The sequence below is a fragment of the Chelonia mydas genome, unplaced genomic scaffold (genome assembly GCF_015237465.2).
Source record: "Chelonia mydas isolate rCheMyd1 unplaced genomic scaffold, rCheMyd1.pri.v2 scaffold_104_arrow_ctg1, whole genome shotgun sequence".
NCBI lineage: Eukaryota > Metazoa > Chordata > Testudines > Cheloniidae > Chelonia > Chelonia mydas.
The window spans coordinates 3,612-17,342 of record NW_025111241.1 but is presented as its reverse complement, the minus strand read 5'-3'; the positions used below and the strand labels follow the sequence as shown (position 1 = coordinate 17,342).

Below are 13,731 nucleotides of genomic sequence, written 5' to 3'. Positions count from 1 at the left end.
TTGGAAGGGACCTCAGGAGGTATCTAGTCCAACCCCCTGCTCAAAGCAGGACCAATCCCCAACTAAATCTATACAGGAGGTCAGAGTAACGGACTAATGATCTATTGTACTCCGGATATCTATGTATCTATGAACATCTGGAGGAAATGCCATTCCTGTAACTTTCCGTCCAACTTCTTCAGTGGAATAAAGCAACTGAAGTGGTGGGAAAATGTTTCTTTTTTCCCCCCAAAATTTCTCCCACTTTTGTGCCTTTAATCCCAGGGAAAAGTACGGGTTAGAGATCACGGCAAAATGGGGATTTAAATCCACATTTGGGGAACAAAAAACACCCGGACGAAAGTGTTGGCTTTTTTGGAAACCCCCTGCAAAGAAATATGTGGAAAATGTTTTGTTGGGTTTTTTCGCTCTGGAAAAAAACCTATTTCTGGTGAAATGGAAAAAATATTTACCTTGGGGAAAATTTTGATCATTCCTCTGCCAGAAGGGAGTCTTAACACGTACACACCAATTGGAAGAGGTCGGTAAATAAATATTATGAACCCACTACTCCCCACGGGTGACTCCCAGCTCCCCCCTGCTCTAACCCACTAGACCCCACTCCCCTCCCAGAGCCGGGGAGAGAACCCAGGCGTCCTGGTTCCCAGCCTCCCCTGCTCTAACCCACTACTCCCCACAGGTCAGAGATTCAAAAGGTGAAAGATGCAAACGCTGAACAACGGAAGGAGGCCCTGTCTTTGCCCTATTTGCTTCGTGAATCTCCAGTCTTGCAAACGGGAAAGCAGGATGCCAAAGCAAGTAGGCCAGGAATATTTAGAGAACCCCCGAGCGAACCGGGCACCCAGAACACCCTGAAAACTGACACCGTTGCGTTCGTGATGACCTTCACATTCGCAAAAGTTTCCAGAGCAGCATTTAGATGCAACAGAAGCCATCTCTGCCCTGTAAAACAAGCCCAGAAGCCCTATGAGCTAAACGAATCGAGTTCAGAAGCCCAACCCCATAAGCTAATTGTTACTTCGAGACCAGGTAGAATCATAGAAGATCAGGGTTGGAAGGAACCTCAGGAGGTGTCTAGTCCAACCCCCTGTTCAAAGCAAGACCAACCCCAACTAAATCATCCCAGCCAGGGCTTTGTCAAGCCGGGCCTTAAAAACCTCTAAGGATGGCGATTCCACCACCTCCCTAGGGAACCATTCCGGGGCTCATTTCTGAAAGTCCCCAAATGGTTTTTGGAATAAGTGGCTCCAACCAGAGTCAAAACTCTGGGTCCACTTGGCAGCTAACGGCCGCCCTCCTGGCAGAAATATTAGCCATATTAGCAACAAGAGAATGCAATAATAAACAGGCAGGCCCATAAGCGAATAGATTGCAAGAATTTTTAGTGGAACAAAACACGAATGCGACCGGGAACGATCAGAAACAGAACGCACCACAAAGTCTTTTCGATAATCGATAGCATACCTAGGGAGGTGGTGGAATCTCCATCCTTAGAGGTTTTTAAGGCCCGGCTTGATGAAGCCCTGGCTGGGACGTTTTAGTTGGGGTTGGTCCTGCTTTGAGCAGGGGGTTGGACTAGATGACCTCCTGAGGTCTCTTCCAAGCTCGATGATTCTGTGATATCAATGCTCAGAGATTGCAAGAGTATTAATTGACGAGGAATCGGCTGTGAGGATAAACTGACTACGATAACCATAACATGCAGCAGAAGGCACCCCTAACGACGAAAGCTAATCAGTGACGGTATTATCAGTCGAGTGAAAAATGAACGCAACCTTATCAACGATAAGTGGCGGAATGCGATCGTGAATAGGACTGCTATGTAATAAAAACAGAATGCAATAAATGACCACAAATATTATGTAATCGCAAATATTGATCACAAAAAGCAGGGGGTAATGGAATGCATTAATATTATCAGTAATGAGAGCAGGATGTAATCATCAGCATGAATGCTAATAAACGGCAAGACCGTAAAATATCATAAAAGGAGAGTACAATCAGAATCGTAGGACTGGAAGGGACCTCTCGAGGTCATCTAGTCCAGTCTCCTGCACTGAGACAGGACCAAGTATTATCTAAACCATCCCTGACGGGTGTTTGTCCAACCTGCTCTTAAAAATCTCCAACGACAGAGATCCCACAACCTCCCTGGGCAATTTATTCCAGCGGGACATTTTTCCTAAAGTCCAACCTAAACCGCCCTGTCTGCAATTTAAGCCCATTGCTTCTTGTCCTATCCTCAGACGTTAAAGAGAACAACGTCCCTCCCTCCTCCTCGTAAAAACCTTTTACAGACTTGAAAACTGTGATCACATCCCCCTCTCAGGCTTCTCTTCTCCAGACTAAACAAACCCGAGTTTTTCAATCTTCCCTCGTTGCACACGTTGTCTAGAACTTTCATCGTTTTTGTTGCTCTTCTCCGGACTTTCTCCAGTTTGTCCACCTCTTTCCTGAAATGTGGCGCCCAGAACGGGACACAAGACTCCAGCTGAGGCCTAACCCATGCGGATTAGAGCAGAATAAATTATCATAAAAGAGAATAGAATCATAGAACCTCAGGGTTGGAAGGAACCTCAGGAGGTATCTAGTCCAACCCCCTGCTCAAAGCGGGAGCAACCCCAACTAAATCATAAACTAAACTAAATAATAAATATTGATAGTAAATAATAGGATGCAATAATCAATATGAATGCTAATAAGAGATTGCAAGACTTAAATATAAGGAAACTGAATGCAATAATAAATATTATTATTTATTTGGGGGGGATAGCTCAGTGGTTTGAGCTTTGGCCTGCTAAACCCAGGGTTGTGAGTTCAATCCTTGAGGGGGCCATTTAGGGATCTGGGGCAAAAACTGGGGATTGGTCCTGCTTTGAGCAGGGGGTTGGACTAGATGACCTCCTGAGGTCCCTTCCAACCATGATATTCTATGTTTCTATATGAATGCGAATAAATTATAGATTGAAAGAATACTAAATGTGATAATGCAATAGTAAATACATGATAATAGAATGCCCTGAGAGATATTATTGATAATTAACAGCAGAGTGCACTTATAAATATTAACGAGGAGAGGGAAGAAAGCTAGGTGAAATATGTTGGCTTAACTTCTTTCCGCTAAAAACACAGACGTAGGAACGCTGAAACGTTTTGAAAATTCCCCTCGGCATCACTGGATGGTCCCAGAAAGAAAAGCCCACCGATTCCCAGGGAGTCGAAACTTTTCCACTTCAAGTTCTTTTCCGTTCAAGTGTTTTAACCGCCATTTAAAAATTAAATAAAGAGCCGCTTGCGATCGAATCGCTTCGGCCCAAACAAATCCAAAACCCGCTTTGCGAGCCGCTGAAAATGGAGAGGCATTTGGTGACTTTTCAGAATTTGCACCAAACCCCCAAAACCCTTTGTTTGCCCGATTCCGGAGGAGAATATAGGGCTGGAAGAGACCCTGAGGCCTGTTCCTGCTATCGCCGTCATCTCATCCCGCAAATAACCTGATCAAATTCCATCTTCAAACTACTTTGTCCGGCTATCGGAACGCTTTAACGCAGGGGTTCTCAACCGGGTTACGCGCCCCCCTGGGAATACGCAGAGGTCTTCCAGTGGTTACGTCAACTCGTCTAGTGATTTGCCTAGTTTTACACCAGGCTACACAAAAACCGCCAGTGATGTCGGTACAAGCTAAAATTTCACACCGTGACTTGTTTACACGGCTCTGTAGACAACACACTGAATTGTATGTATAATATTTACCTTCCAGCGGATGTATTTTATTATACGGTTAAAAATGAGAAAGTCGGCAATTTTTCAGTCGTGGTGCGCTGTGTATTTTTAGGTCTGATTTTGTAGGCGCGTGGTTTTTAAGGGAGGCGAAACTTGGGCGTACGCAAGGCAAATCAGCCTCCTGAAAGGGGTACCGTCGTCGGGGAAAGGTGAGACCCACCAGACCCTCCCTTCTGGGATGTTTAGAAACTTTCTTCTCACTTCCAGCCTCATTGATATCAAGCCCGTTTATGCCCATTCTGCTATTACCAATCGTGAATATTCATAGAATCGTAGAATCACAGAATATCAGGGTTGGAAGGGACCTCAGGAGGTATCTAGTCCAACCCCCTGCTCAAAGCAGGACCGATCCCCAATTAAATCATCCCAGCCAGGGCTCTGTCAAGCCTGACCTTCAAAACTTCTAAGGAAGGAGATTCCACCACCTCCCTAGGTAACGCATTCCAGTGTTTCACCACCCTCCTAGTGAAAAAGTTTTTCCTAATATCCAACCTAAATCTCCCCCACTGCAACGTGAGACCATTACTCCTTGTCCTGTCATCTGCTACCACTGAGAACATTCACGACAACCATAACTATTACTGATCATGAAAAGCACCATTAACGACAACCATAAATATTATTGATCATAAAAAGCACCAAGGAACAGGTAATATCCCTTCGAATATGGCGGTGAATGCTCTAATCAATATGAAAGCTAATAAACAGAATGCATGACTAAATATGCTGAACGATCAACCGGAGAATGAAACAGTACTAACGAGCCGAAGGCAAATCACGGTGCTAGATTGAAGGCCATAATAATCGATCATTGGCTTCAATCGCAGAAGCCAATAATCAATAGCGTTCATGATATGAAACAGACCAGTAATGATTGCTGCTAAGGAGATGAATGCAACCGTACGAATACTAGGAGAATGAAATAATGAATATTATTTATTATCCATAGGCAAACGAGAGTACATAGCAGAATGTATCAATGATTAATTACGATAAATAAGTGATCATACAAAGCAGACTGCAATTATTATTAATTATAAGAAAGAGAAGGTGGTAATGTTCATAAATAGCAGAATGTAATCCTTATCAGTTGGAATAATCGGAAAGCAATCATCATTATTTATCAATAGCCGCATGTACTAAAATATTATCAGTTAACAAATAGCTGAATGCAATCAATCATTATTCATTCGAACCAACAGACGGCTCTAATCATTATTGGTGATAACGAGCAGAAAATATTATCAATACCAAATAACCGAATGCGATCTTTATTATAAACAGAAGGGAATGATAGGTCTTAATTATACTAAATAAGCTCTAATAATTATGGACAGCGGAATTCGGTGAAACGTTATCCGTAAGAAATAACCGAACACACAAACTGTTATAAAGAGAAGGGAATAAGTATTAATTATAATAAATAGGGTCTAATCATAATTGATAGGAACTAGATGTGGGTCTCAAACTTTTGTCCTGGTGACCGGTTTCACACAGCAAGCCTCTGAGCGCAACTCCCCCTCATAAATTAAAAACACTTTTTAAATTATATTTAACACCATTATAAATGCTGGCTATAAAGCGGGGTTTGGGGTTGGCAGGGTTCCCTCCCCACTCTGAACTCTAGGGTACAGACGTGGGGGCCCGCAATGGGGAAAGAAGATACTTTCAAATCTTGGGAGGGGGGGAAGGTTTTGTTTGTGCTCTTTGTGTGTGGGGTGGGGTGGCGGGGGGGTTCTCTCCTGGGACTGAGAAGGGCCAGACAGAAATAAAGAGTACAAACAAAACCTTCCTCCCTCCCAAGATTTGAAAGTATCTTCTTCCCCCATTGGTCCTGATGGTCAGGTGTCAACCAGGTTATTTGAGCTTCTTAACCCCTTACAGGTAAGGAGGAATTCTAGGCTACCCTTCACTGTATGGTTAAGACGGGGTGGAGGCTGACAGCTGGCGATCACCCATAGAATAACCTCGCGACCCCCTGAGGGGTCCCGACCCCCGCTTTGAGAAAACTAGCGGAATTCGGGAAAACATTATCCGTAAGAAATAACTGAATGCACAGATTATCATAAAGAGAAGGGGATAATAAGTATTAATTATCATAAATAGGTTCAGATAATTACTGATAATAACTAGCAGAATTCGGGAAAACATTATTCGTCAGAAATAACTGAATGCACAAATCATCATAAAGAGAAGGGGATCATAAGTATTAATTGTAATAAATAAGCTCTGATAATTATTGGTAATAACTAGCGGAATTCGGTAAAACATTATCCACAAGAAATAACCAAATGCACAAATTATCATAAAGAGAAGGGGATAATAAGTATTAATTATAATAAATAAGCTCTGATAATTATTGGTAATAACTAGCGGAATTCGATAAAACATTATCCACAAGAAATAACCGAATGCAATATTAAGTATTAGTTATCATAAACCAACTATAAGAAATTATTGATAACAACTAGTGGAATACGGTAAAACGTTATTCGTAAGAAATAACCGAATGCACAAATCATCATAAAGAGAAGGGGATAATAAGTATTGATTATCATAAATAGATTCTGATAATTACTGATAATAACTAGCAGAATTCGGGAAAACTTTATCTGTAAGAAATAACTGAATGCAATATTAAGTATTAGTTATCATAAACCAACTATAAGAAATTATTGCTAACAACTAGCGGAATTCGGTAAAACGTTATCCATAAGAAATAACCGAACGCACAAATCATCATAAAGAGAGGGGGATCATAAGTATTAATTATAATAAATAGGCTCTGATAATTACTGATAATAACTAGCGGAATTCGGTAAAACGTTATCCGTAAGAAATAACCGAATGCACAAATCATCATGAAGAGAAGGGGATCATAAGTATTAATTATAATAAATAAGCTCTGATAATTATTGGTAATAACTAGCGGAATTCGATAAAACATTATCCACAAGAAATAACCGAATGCAAAATTATCATAAAGAGAAGGGGATAATAAGTATTAATTATCATAAATAGGTTCTGATAATTACTGATAATAACTAGCAGAATTCGGGAAAACTTTATCTGTAAGAAATAACTGAATGCAATATTAAGTATTAGTTATCATAAACCAACTATAAGAAATTATTGATAACAACTAGTGGAATACGGTAAAACGTTATTCGTAAGAAATAACCGAATGCACAAATTATCATAAAGAGAAGGGTATCATAAGTATTAATTATAATAAATAGGCTCTGATAGTTACTGATAATAACTAGCGGAATTCGGTAAAACTTTATCCGTAAGAAATAACCGAACGCACAAATCATCATAAAGAGAGGGGGATCATAAGTATTAATTATCATAAATAGGCTCTGATAATTACTGATAATAACTAGCGGAATTCGGTAAAACGTTATCCGTAAGAAATAACCGAACGCAATCCTTGTTATAAAGAGAAAGCAATAATGATTATTAATGATAACAGATAGGAAGCGCGATTATTTATTGATAATAACGAGCCGCATTATGCCAGAATGTTGTCCATGACGGCACAGAACGCGTTCCTGACGATGAGCCGTGACGAACAGGAGAACGGAAGGGTAAATACGGCGGATGACCGACAGCAGGCTGCAAACCGAAAGCACCGACCGCGGCAAACTGCAGGGCTAAATATCGCCAAGGCCCGAAGGCAGTCCTTCGGACCGTGGATCCCAAAGCGCAAAGCGCACTGATCCCAAACAGCAAAGTTGCCAACGAATGCAGCCGATCACAGATTCTACGTAGCCCGGTGCATCCCGAAATACCGCCGGCCGGCGCGAGAAGGCCACAAGGAACGGGGCCTTCGTTCAGCCGACTCCCCCGGCGCCATCGGACGTGAACGCAGAGCTGTGGGCCTGGCTAGGGATCGGCGCAAACCGCCCGGTCCCCAGTGGGCCAGGCGGGATCGGGGGCGGGTCCAGGAGAGGGTGACCGGATACAAGGGTGAAGTATCGGGTCCCGGCGGGTGTCAATAGGCGCCTAGATAAGACAAAGCCCCCAACAGCGGGACGGGCCCCATAATATCCGGATGTCTGATTGCCCTAGTTCAGTAGGGTGCCAATAGGGGGCGCTGCAAAGGATTCTGGGAGCCAAAGGGGCAGGGCGACAGGTAGAGGGGTTGGGGTGACCTGAGCACAGTCTTGCCCCCACCCGAGAAATCTGCCCCCCCCCCGATATTGACCGATGAAATGCAATGACTGCCAGCCCTCCAATACAGACCCACACAGTATATGGACTGCCCCTCTGGGCCGGGGGGTCCCATGGGCTGGGACATGGGGGGGGGGTCTTGGGGCTGGGGGCTGCCCAGAGCTGGGGTTTTGGGGGGTGGGTGTCCCTGGGGACCGGGGATATAATGCAAGGCCTAGAGGTCTCTGGGGGGAAATGGGGGGAATCTGGTGGGGGGGGGAGGGGGCGCTGGGATACAGCAGGGTCACTGGAGGTAGAGTGGGGGGTAGCGTGGGACAGTGGGGTGTCCCGGGGGTCACAGATACAGTGGGGGGGACACAGGGGACGGGACACAGCTGGGGGAACATGGGGGGGTCATGGATACAGCGGGGGGGGACACAGGGGGGCCGGGGGGGGACAGGGTACAGTAAGGGTGATACAAAGGGGCAAGACACAGCGGGGGGACACAGTGGGCGGAACAAAGCGGGGGGCCACGGGGGGGCCGGATAAAGCGGGGGGAGCCAGGGGGTCAGGGACACAGCAGAGAGGACATGGGGGACTCAGGGGGCCCGGGATACAACAGGGGGGTCATGGGGGAGCTCAGGGGGCCAGGGATACAGCTGGGGGGAGCCGGGGAGCAGGACACAGCAGGGGGGACACGGGGGGCCGGGACACAGCAGAGGGGAGCCGGGGGGGATACAGCAGGGGGGAGCTGGGGGGCCTCGGGGGGGCGGAATACAGCAGGGGGGACACGAGAGGGCGGGATACAGCAGGAGGGAGCCGGGGAGCTCGGGGGGGGGGTGGGATACAGCAGGGGGGACACAGGGGGAGCGGGGGGAGCCGGGGGGGAGATACAGCAGGGGGAGCTCAGGGGGGCAGGGTACAATGGGGGGGATACGGGGGGGGCAGGACACAGCAGGGGGCACACGGGGGGGCTCAGAGCAGGTGGGATACAGCAGGGTGACACAGAGGGGCAGGACACAGCAGGGGGGACATGGTGGCTCGGGGGGGTGGGATACAGTAGGGGGAACATGGGGGGGCAGGATACAGCAGGGGGGACACAGGGAGGCTCGGGGGGGGCGGGTTACAGCAGGGGGACAAGAGGGGCACCGGATACAGCAGAGGGGAGCCGGGGGTGGCGGGATACAGCAGGGGGAGCCGGGGGGACTCAGGGGGGGCAGAACACAGCAGGTGGGACATGGGGGGCTCGGGGGGTGGGTTAAAGCAGAGGGGGAACCGGGGGGGGGCTCAGGGAGGTGGTGGGTTACAGCAGGGGGGAACCAGGGAAGCTGGGGGGGGGCGGGATACAGCACGGGGAACATGGGGGGGCAGGACACAGCAGGGGGGACATGGGGGGGCTCAGGGGGTGGGTTGAAGCAGAGGGGGAACCGGGGGGGGCGGGTTACAGCAGGGGGGAACCGGGGAGGCTCGGGGGGGCGGGATACAGCACGGGGAACATGGGGGGGCAGGACACAGCTGGGGGGACACGGGGGGCTCAGGGGGTGGGTTGAAGCAGAGGGGGAACTGGGGAGGCTCGGGGGGGCGGGATACAGCGGGGGACAAGAGGGGGACCGGATACAGCAGAGGGGAGCCGGGGGTGCCGGGATACAGCAGAGGGGAGCTGGGGGGGCTTGGGGGGGGCAGGGCACAGCAGGGGGGACACGGGGGGGGGCTCAGAGCAGGTGGGATAAAGCAGGGGGACGCAGGGGGGCAGGACACAGCAGGGGGGACACGGGGGCTCAGGGGGGGTGGGATACAGCAGGGGGAATATGGGGGGGCAGGACACAGCGGGGGGACACGGGGGGGCTCAGGGGGTGGGTTAAAGCAGAGGGGGAACCGGGGGGGCTCAGTGGGGGTGGGTTACAGAAGGGGGGAACTGGGAAGGCTCAGGGGGGCTGGGATACAGCAGGGGGACAAGAGGGGGGCCGGATACAGTAGAGGGGAGCCGGGGGGGCTCGGGGGGGGGCGGGATACAGCAGGGGGACAAGAGGGGGGCCGGATACAGCAGAGGGGAGCCGGGGGGGCTCGGGGGGGCGGGATACAGCAGAGGGGAGCCGGGGGGGGCTCGGGGGGGGCGGGATACAGCAGGGGGGACACGGGGGGGGGTTACAGCAGGAGGGAGCCGGGGGCGGGGGGGGGGCTGAAACGCCGCAGTCACGTCCCGTTGCTGGGTTTTCCTCGCCCGGCCCCGCCCCGCTGCAAACTCGGTACCCCCCCCACCGCAGCACCCCCCGCCCCAACACCCGCAGAGCCCCCCCCACACACACAAAATAACACCCAGTCCCGGCGTCGGCGAGGGGGGGGAAATCTCCTCGTGCAGCCCCGGATGCTGTGTCCCCCCCCCAAAAAAAAAACCCTGTTGCCATGACAAATGCAGGGGGATGGAGCTGGGGGGGGGCCTGAGATTGGGGGGGGGCTGAGATCTGGGGGGGGGAAGAGATGCCACCTACCACACAGAGACACATGGATGACAGCTTGGTCCGGCCCTTCATGAGCGCGGCTGGGGGGCGGGGGGAGGGGGCGGGGGGGGCGATCGGCGTGGGGGGGGGCCCCGCCGGCGTGTGGGGGGGGGCGGCCGGTCACGACAGCTGGAGGGAAGCGTGAAAGGGCGGAGGGGGGGGGCGGAGGGGGAGGGAGGTGCGGGGGGGGGGTTGCGGCTCACACGCGTGTGTTTCACACAGTGGCCCCCCCCGCGCACACACACACACCAGGCTGCCCCAGCCCCTCCCAACAGGGGCACTGTGGGGGGGGGGGAAGGAGCGATTGTGCGGGGGGGACTCCCTGGTCGGTGGCATCTTGTTGGGGGGGGTTCTGGGGGGGGCTTGTCAGGGGAAGACCAGGGGGGGTCTATGGGGTGGGCGAGGGAGCATTGGGGGTCTCTCATAAGGGGGGTGCGGCGACTGGGGAAGGGCCTCCATCGTGTTGGGGGGGGAGGAGCTCTGGGGGTCTCTAAGGGCTGGGGGGGCTGGAGAAGGACATCGGGGGGCAGTGACTGGGGTCTCTGGGGATGGAGGGCAGGGGTCAGGGGATCTGGGGGGCTCGGGGAAGGGAGTTTGGGGAGCAGGGGATCTGGGGGGCCCAGGGGAAGGAGTTTTGGGGCAGGGGACCTGTGGGGCCCAGGGGAGGGAGTTTGGGGAGCAGGGGACCTGAGTGACTGGGGGGATGGAAGTCAGGGGTCAGGCAATCTGGGGGGCTCAGGGGAGGGAGTTTGGGGGCAGGGGATCTGGCAGCAGGGGACTTGGGGGGCTCAGGGGAGGGGATTTGGGGAGCAGGGGACCTGGGGGTCTCAGGGGAGGGAGGTCAGGGGTCAGGCAATCTGTGGGGCCCAGGGGAGGGAGTTTGGGGAGCAGGGGACCTGAGGGACTGGGGGGGTGGAAGTCAGGGGTCAGGCAATCTGGGGGGCCCAGGGGAGGTAGTTTGGGGAGCAGGGGACGTGGGGGGCTGAGGGGATGGAGGTCAGGGGTCAGGCAATCTGGGGGTCTCAGGGGAGGGACTCCCAGGGGCAGAGATTGGGGGAGGGGTCTCCTGTGGGGCGGGATCCATCTCTCTCCCCTGCCCCCCACGCCTCCTCCATCCCTGCCTCACCATCTGCCGGTCGCTTAGCAACCGAGCCATGGGGGCCCTGGGGTTGTCATGGTGACCGGCTCCGGAGCCCTGGAGATGGGGGGCGGCGGGGGGGGGGTGGTGAGCATAGGTGGGGCTGGAGATCGGAGGGGAAAACGGGGGGTAGGGAGAAGGGAGGGGGACATACTGACCGGGGGAGGGGCAGGTGGGAAGGAGAGAAGGGGGGTGGGGGTTAAAGGGGGGTGAATTGTGGCTAAGGGAAAGGGAGAGCCAGACGCCCCGCCCCAGAGGTGGCCGCATCCAGCGCCGGGTGAGGGGTCCCTGGGTAACCACCCACCCACCCACCCACCCCAGAGGTGGCTGCATCTCGGCGCCAGGCGAGGGGTCCCTGGGTCACCCACCGCCCCACCCCAGAGATGGCCGCATCTCGGAGCAGGGCGAGGGGTCCCTGGGTCACCCACCGCCCCACCCCAGAGGTGGCCGCATCTCGGCGCCAGGCGAGGGGTCCCTGGGTCACCAGCCGCCCTGCCCCAGAGGTGGCTGCATCCAGCGCCGGGGGAGGGGTCCCCGTATCACCGGCCGCCCCGCCCCAGAGGTGGGCGCATCTTGGCGCCGGGCGAGGGTTCCCCGGGTCACCAGCCGCCCTGCCCCAGAGGTGGCTGCATCCAGCGCCAGGCGAGGGGTCCCCGGGTCACCCGCCGCCCCGCCCCAGAGGTGGCCGCATCTCGGCGCCGGGTGAGGGGTCCCCGGGTCACCGGCCGCCCTGCCCCAGAGGTGGCTGCATCCAGCGCCAGGCGAGGGGTCCCCGGGTCACCGGCCGCCCTGCCCCAGAGGTGGCTGCATCCAGCGCCGGGTGAGGGGTACCTGGGTCACCGGCCACCCCGCCCCAGAGGTGGCCGCGTAGGTAGCTGCCAAGTAATGTCACTTGCAAATACACACACACACACACACACACACACACACACACCCCAGTGCTGCTCGGCCTGGGCCCGGCGGGAGCCGAGTCGCTGAGCGGAGAATTGTTACTTTCCTTCGGCAAGTGCCTAAAACAGAGCTCAGGGCCCCCTCGCGCGGGGCACCGGCTGGGGCAGCCCCCCACATCCCAGAGCTGGCAGGTGACCCACACCCGGGCAGTGCAACCGCTGGGGTGGGCAGGCGACAGTGGCCTAGTGGGCAGAGCTGGGGGGGGGGGCAGGGCCGGGCCGGCAGGGGGCTGCGGGTCGGGAGTGAGGGGCACCGGCAGGGCTGGGGGGGGCCCCCAGTGGCAGCTGCCCCTGGAGGTCTCTCCCCCTCTCATTGTGGGGCTCACAATCACCCACTTCCGGTGTGTCACACGCTCGCTCCCACGCAGCCTCTCGTAGGGGGTGCGGGGAGCGTGTGACCGGGGAGTGAGAGAGAGAGAAACAACCCGACACACACACAGGCTCACACTGACACACACAGACACCCTCACGTCGACACACCCAGGCACACACACCCTCACATTGACACACAGCCGGGGACACAGAAACACACACACACAACCTCACATTGACACACAGCCCGACACACACACAGACACACACACACAGCCCGACACACACACACCCTCACATTTACACACACCCAGACACACACAGCCTGACACACACATCCCCTCACACTGACACCCACCCAGACACACACACACACATTGACACACACCCAGACACACACAGCCCGACACACACACACACCTTCACATTGACCCACAGCCCGACGCACACATCCTCACATTGACACACACAGACACCCTCACATTGACCCACAGCCAGACACAGAAACACACACCCACAACCTCACATTGACACACAGCCCAAAACACACACACACAGACACACACAGCCCAACACACACACACCCTCACATTGACACACAGCCCGACACACACACACAACCTCACATTGACACACACAGACACCCTCACATTGACACACCCAGGCGCACACACCCTCACATTGACACAGCCAGGGACACAGAAACACACACACACAACCTCACATTGACACACAGCCCGACACACACAGACACCCTCACATTGACACACCCAGGCACACACACCCTCACATTGACACACAGCCGGGGACACAGAAACACACACACACAACCTCACATTGACACACAGCCTGACACACACACACCCTCACATTGACACACAACCCGACACACACA

The 13,731-nt window shown here is 53.4% G+C and overlaps 1 protein-coding gene across 1 annotated transcript in view; it reads right to left on the bottom strand.

The window, feature by feature from the left end:
- Positions 1-10,509, bottom strand: part of LOC119564960 (disks large homolog 2) — a gene marked incomplete at its 3' end in the record, with an annotated part of 31,880 nt that extends 21,371 nt beyond the window's left edge. Inside the window, exon 1 of the mRNA XM_043537590.1 lies at positions 10,428-10,509. Within this exon, the coding sequence (XP_043393525.1) occupies positions 10,428-10,469 (42 nt within the window). The remainder of the gene's footprint in view (positions 1-10,427) is intronic.
- Positions 10,510-13,731: the final 3,222 nt, after the last annotated feature.